This window comes from Conger conger, chromosome 9 (assembly GCF_963514075.1).
Source record: "Conger conger chromosome 9, fConCon1.1, whole genome shotgun sequence".
In the NCBI taxonomy this organism is placed as follows: Eukaryota; Metazoa; Chordata; class Actinopteri; order Anguilliformes; family Congridae; genus Conger; species Conger conger.
The window spans coordinates 55,657,464-55,664,434 of NC_083768.1; the positions used below are offsets into that span (position 1 = coordinate 55,657,464).

The window sequence follows — 6,971 nt, forward strand, 5'->3', positions numbered from 1 at the left end:
GACCGCAAGAGGGAGGAGTTTGAGGACAGCGTGCACACACTGGCTGTACAGGACAGGAGAAGGACAGCACGTACACAGGACCCACAGGACAAGAGTTACTGAAACTGAGTTCACGGGACAAGACTTACAAACACACAAAGTGTATACACACAGTTACAGAAAAGTTGGTGTGGTAGACACACACCACACCAGAGGAGCAGTGTGGTGTGTGTGGGCAGTCAGTAGCCGAGTGGCTAAGATGGTTCAAGCTCCAGTATAACCACAATAAGATCTGCACAGCTGTTGGGCCCTTGGGCAAGGCCCTTCACCACACATAGCTCCTGGGGGGGTTGGCCCCTGCTTAGTTGCTCTGGATAAGAGTCAGCTGGGAAACTATAACATAGAGGCAGAGGCATCACCTTGGCAACAGCGGTGGCACAGCTCAGTCCTGCCAGCTCCATCAGCTGGTCCACACTGAAGCGGTACTCTGTGAACAGCTCCTCATCGATGCGCTGGGCCTCCTCCTGCCTACACATACACACAGACATGCACCACACACACACACACACACACACACACACACCGCACACATGCATGCACACATGCATGCATGCACACACACACACACACACACACACACACACGCACCGCACACATGCTTGCACACACACACACACACACACACACACACACACACACGCACACATACACACACACACACGCACCGCACACACGCACACAGCACATACGCACCGCACACACACACACACAGGCACACATAGACACGGAATGATCTCTGATCTCACACAAAAGCCCTCCCCTATCCCTTACTGTTCACATCATTGCTCACAGTAATTTGTGACAGTCTGGAGTAACTTTCTGTATCCAGTGCAAGTAGATTTATATCGCTTTGTATGTGCCTAATGGGCACAACAGCAGTGGCCCTTGTATAAACCAATCAGAAGAGTTTACTAACCTTAACAAAAATAAGTACACATCTTGACGGCACAAGATACCTCCTCTCATATCGGGGCTCACGGCAATAGGCAGGCTAGTACTCACCCAAGGTATTTTATTGGTTGGGTCATGGTGGAAAGTCGGTGTCCAGGGCAATCCTTGTTCAGGAGGTTACGCCCACTGACAACTGGGCACGCCCCTTTCTGAGAGAGGGCCCCTCTGCCTCGTGATGTCACCAGGAACCCGATCCCCAGAAGAGCCCGCAAGCCCAACATCCAGGGCTTGCGTTCTGAAACACATTCACCGAGGTCGGCCCAGTAGCCTACAGAAACGGGCACTCAACAATGGTTTGACTCAAAACTGCATACTACTCGTACTAAATGGACTGATTTTCTTTGAAATTTTCAAGGAGAAGTATGCGGTTTCAAACACAGCCCAGGTCAGGAGTGCCCAATGATGTGCTATGGAGGTTTTTATTCCAACCAATCACTACGCCTGCTGATTACACTTATTAGTTCCGCCCTCTCTGGTTGAGGGTGTGTTAATTAGTGAAATCAGCTGGTGCAGTGATTGGTTGGAATAAAAACCTGACTACTCCCAGCCCTCCATGTCACATGATTGGGCAGACCTTGAACTAGGTCAGCGGTGCCCAAACTTTGTCCTGGAGTACCCCTGTGTATGCAGGTTTTTGTTCCAACCACAATTGCCATTGAATTATTTTAATGAGTTTATTGTTCACATTTCTTAATTAGGTGCTTGCTTTTCATCTTAAGATTGATTATTTACCTCAAACCACAATATGTCAGAAACAGCCGGCAGAATATAATTACCATGTTCAAATTGTGCTTACTCAAGGACCGAGTTTGGGAACCACTGTACAAGGTGAATCTGTCGACCTGGCAGATATGGCAACCTCACAACAAAACTTCACTTTCGTGCAGTCCTGGATTTGTCGTCATTTGAACTAAGCATTAAGTTTAACTGCTGTCACGGAGAAAACTATATTTGTATCACAATATTCAACACGATAAAGTACATTGTTTGCTGTATTAAGCTGACTATATTATTTTCAAACGTGCTGGCAAACCAAGCTACCTAAAATCCAAGTCAGCTAGCTAGCTACTCTTGTTATTTAATGCGCTACAGGCTACTTCTTGGCTGTGTTGCAAGTTCCCGCAACACGAAACAAAAGCGTGTGATAACTGGTTGCTCGATTGCGCAGCGCAACTTACCAGATGTCACCGCCTTAGTTGTATAAACGCAAGGGATAGTGTCTCCTTAAATTCCCAGGCAACACAATTTATAAACAGCAGTAAATACAATCTCCAGAAGCTGTGGATATTTCTGGACAACCACTTTTTAGCTGCGAAACTGCTTCCGATAACATTAGTTTTATTCGAACACTTCCAGGGTTAGGGGCTGCGTTTAACGTTAGCGAAGTTCAGGACAGTCTTTGGCTGGGTTCTGCGGGCTGCGTTGCGTACCAAAAAATTACCAATGTTCGACTAAATTAATAATTATGACCTGACCTGAAAAGAAAGGTACATTTATTTGGCAAGGTCAGAAAGACGCCAGGCTGCAGACCACAAATATTAGAATAACAGCCATATGCAAGCTGTGACGTGTAAACGGTGACGGACGGGAAGTAACACAGCTTCGCCCAATCAGCGAGGATGTTGTTGGCAAGTAATACAAAGCAACGCAATTGGTTGCAGTCGTGGTACTAAATCAAGTGAAATAACTGTATACATGTAGTTTATTGTTCGCGATGACTACAATATTGGTTCATCTGGATATTAATAACGAAATTGGCGGTCCTGCAATAATTACTCCTCGAATTTGTGGGAAATAATTAGGCAATGTTCTGCGAACAACAAGGTCACCTAAATTATGAGCAGTTAGGGAACTAAGGGAACTGGTGCAGGTATCGGCTACATTTTTACGTTACTGCTCATTTAAGGGGAAGCGGGATTGGTTGGCACACAGCTATTTTCTGGTCCTTTGCAGTTTTGTAGTATCAAAAGTGAAAAAAAAAAAAGTATGTATGTATCATAAAACGTTTCATAACTGTTTTGATATAAGATTTGAAAGTGATGAGTGATGGTAGCTAGGTAACATCATATTTTCACCCAATATGAGTGAGGTTGGCTTGCACATTAATGATGTGATAATCCTTGCATTATTCATATATTAAACATGCCTAAATAGAATTCAATACATGTGAGAGTGGGTCTCTGAGCACAATAGGCCTGATCCACATGCACACAGGTTTATACACACATGCACATGCACATGCTCAAACACACACACACACACACACACACACACACACACACACACACACACACACACACACGCTCACACAAGAGGAAAGAGAGATCAATATAAAATGAGAGAATAGTAGGCCTATGGCTCAGGTTAGAAATACTGTTTTGTTTCAACTACGAGTGTACATTATACTTATTATACATTCTATATTGTGTAGATTTATTATATTTATCCAATTGAGTATTTGTGGTTATTGTTTTAATTAAATGTTGAAAATTGTTATTACTGGTTGCTTCATTCATAACATCAATCAGTCTAAATATTATTCATTAAAAAGCGAGCAGAATTATTTTAGATATATTAGAAGTGGAGCATGGGTTTTCCTCCACAAGAGTTATGTCCGACGTCCCTCTAGTGGACATTGTCATGACTTACAGCTACAACACCAAAAACTGACCACTTGATCGATTTTAATCGTTAAATATTGGACTAATAACTAACTGCATACAAAGGTAATGCCAAATTTGAATCAATGAAATCATAGTAAAAATAACAAAAGACTGTAGCTCTACATTGCCCTCTAGTGGCACTTTTTTTATGAGCTAATTGACCTGAAACACCAAGTAAAACGACCATAGGCAGACGCCCAACATCAAGCACCCTCTTACTTTAGATACAAGTCAACGTGAAACACGTTTATTTACGTGACATATTCTAAGTAATTCTAACCCATCATGCTTTGCGGCAACACAACCCTTTCCACAACGCAGAGATCGTCACAGCCACGAATCCCTTTATTAGCAATGCTAAGCATGTGCTATCAATTAATGAATCTTTTTTTATTATTATTTAACCAATAAAATATGTGCAAGCGCCAATGCCAGTGACAGCACTGCGGGGCGATGGGTTGGGAATAGTATGCGGGAGCTCTTGTCACTTTCTTAAATATATGGGCCTGGACCGTTTGTCCAAACCCTCCTCATTTTATACCCCGAGGGTGCGTCGACAACAGCAATCAATTCCATTTCAATTCAGTCAATGAAAACAAATTCAATTTATCAATTAAATTCCATCAAACATTAATGGAGTATCGTTTGAAATTAATCAATTAAAATTAAATATAAAAATTGCAAATATCCGCAACAATAAAAAAATAACGACCAAAGACACACTTATTTTTTTTAGGTCAACTTGTCTATTTAATATATAAAATACGGTAAAACATACGCAAAAAGGGGAGGTTTCCAGGGACAAATGGATACTTTGGTACAATAACAAACACTTTTTTTTTGTAAAAGCAGTATAGAATTTTAATAACATATCAGTGCATACTTTTGTTTATGAAAATATACACAAATTGTATATCATTCTCCAAAAACAACAGAAAAACATCTTAAATTTTCTTTACAACAAAAACTCAAAGCAGACTAGCCGAACACAATATATTAGCTATCATTTTTCTTCTTTTAAACTGTTTCTTCAGCTACATTTTTCTTGAGGTTTGTATTCCTATTCGTTATGCATTTTTTTAAAATGTATGTACTATGATTATTATTTATTTGCGTGTTTAAATCCCATGCATGCATTACTGAAGTCTTATTTGTGTCTTCTGGTCAGACATAAATTAAAAGTGTCATTTCCCCGACTTTTTAAATGTAGATTAAGTGTCTGACTAAAGATTGCAGCATTGAACTGGTTTTGGGTTTAAACGCTTCCCCTGCTTTTTCCTCCATTGCTTTATACTTACTAATATTGCGATAGTCGCTTTTTCTAAAATAAACCGTGCAATTTTAGCAACACCCCTTAGAAGAAAAGGAAAGAAAATCCAAAAAAGAAAAAATATATTTATATATAATATTTATACAGTAAAACCAAAAAGTAAAATAAAATACAATGGCTATCCTACACAGAACGGCAGAAAAATAATTGATTCTCTTTCATAATAATAATAATAATAATAATAATAATAATAATAATAATAATAATCTGGATGATAATAAGAAACAGACAATAGAACTGTCACCAGCACAAATTAACACTATAAAATGAGTGCGATCCTAAAAACATCATTGTACACTGAAAAACACGGGCGTAGGGTTTTTTTTCATTTCTGCAAGATTGTCTCTCGGTTAGGTTACATGGTCTTTTAACGCGGCTGAAAAACCGAGAGCCGCGTCAAAGCATCGCACGACGCCGATCGGTAGAAATGACGCAGGCTGACAGCACTGCTTCACCGATAGCGTGTTGCCCAGAGTTACGTCACCCACCACCACTGAAAACAGCCACTGAGCTCACCACGACAGATTGAACGCAAGTAGAGAAGCCAATCCACGTCATAAATCCCGCAAAAGGCGCATTTTTATCCGCATAGCCAAAACCCGGGGCTTAAAATTCGTTGGGCCGTTGCTCTCTTTGAAAGCGTCGTACCGTAGTCGCCTGCCAGGGCTCAATGTCCGCTTCTCAATACCAGGAAGTAAGGGGTTGCCATTGGTGATTGAACGCTGCACTGGGCAATGCTTGGTTCTGTGTCGATTCCAAGCCGGAAAGAGAGGGTGGAGAAGGTGGTCACAATCTGGCAGTGGCAGTCAACAGTGAAACCCTAATCTCTCTAAAGCAAAATTCCGAGTAATGGCCTCCCACCATAGCCTATCCGTCCGAAAGACAGTAAGAGAGATCAATTCCAGAGTTTGGATGACAAAGATCCTTTAAATTAATAGTATAGGAGGATAATGCAGCACAACATTCAACTTTTCTGGAGGGGGTGGGGGTTGGGAGTGTTACACAACCGATAGGCCTCAGAAGTCGTGTTGTCACATGTTAAGACTTTGTTAGACTTCCAGATCCCAAAAAATCAGACTGTCTATGGGAGAAATTAATGGGTACAAAAATCTGTGTTAATTTTAAAGACAAATTGCTATGTGCAACTCGTCGCACGAACATCACGCTCAGGGCTGTAGGCTATCTGGCTGCATTTTCAGTTAGGCTACATTTCACACGCGTTGCCGATGGCTATTCGTCATGTGTGTAATAAGTTATGATTTAAATTTTTAAAAAATAAAAAACTTAATACGGTTGTATATATCGCTGTGTCTTTATCCTTGCCAAGTTGGTGTTCTCGTTGGTAATTTCCCTTCGAGTTATTCGAGTCGTTGCTTGAAATTAGTTTGGTTGGCTAACGGTAGCATTGACTACCTTGGGAACCCGTCTCACAAAACCGCTAGCTGACGCATAAAACATGCGCTGTGCGGTTAGTTCATGGCTACCGAAATACTCATTTCTGTTGGAAAGCGGCATCGGAGTTCAATGGACCCAGTGCCGCTTAAGTGAGAAATGAGTGCGTACAAAAACGCCATTCTAAATCACAGAAAAGCCCATTAATTTTTCCCATAGAGAAAGTATGCGTTGATCCAGAAATCCATATCTGGGCAACGGTTTTGCTCTGGGTTACGTCAGAATTCCAAGGCCTATTAAAAAGAAGGGGCGGAGCATGGGACGTGGGTGTGACCACAAAACAAACTGACTTGGCTGTAATTCACTCTTTTTTTTCCATTTGCATTCAGATTGCACATAGGCTCGGCCTCATCGTTCCTCGCTAAATACACGGCGAGTCTTACACCAGAATATGAGCTTGTGTAACTTTTATTAATAAATATTAATAAATGTCTTACTAGTCACTACTGAGGTATCGTTTTAATATAAAGACGACAATGCATAAAGAATTGGGACCCTAGTTACTGTTTAAATGTACTTTATATAACACTTGAGTC

The 6,971-nt window shown here is 41.1% G+C and overlaps 1 protein-coding gene across 2 annotated transcripts in view; it reads right to left on the reverse strand.

Annotated features, from left to right (window-relative positions):
• naxe (NAD(P)HX epimerase) overlaps nt 1-2,553 on the reverse strand; it is a 13,707-nt gene extending 11,154 nt beyond the window's left edge. The window contains exons 1-3 of one of the 2 annotated variants that reach the window (XM_061254213.1): nt 2,169-2,553; nt 1,042-1,225; nt 399-507 (exon numbers count right to left, since the gene is read on the reverse strand). In XM_061254213.1, coding sequence (XP_061110197.1) covers nt 399-507; nt 1,042-1,211 — 279 coding nt within the window. In that variant the 5' untranslated portion in view covers nt 1,212-1,225; nt 2,169-2,553. Of the gene's footprint in view, nt 1-398; nt 508-1,041; nt 1,259-2,168 lie in introns of both variants that reach the window. The other variant, XM_061254214.1, reaches the window with a different exon arrangement.
• Nucleotides 2,554-6,971: the final 4,418 nt, after the last annotated feature.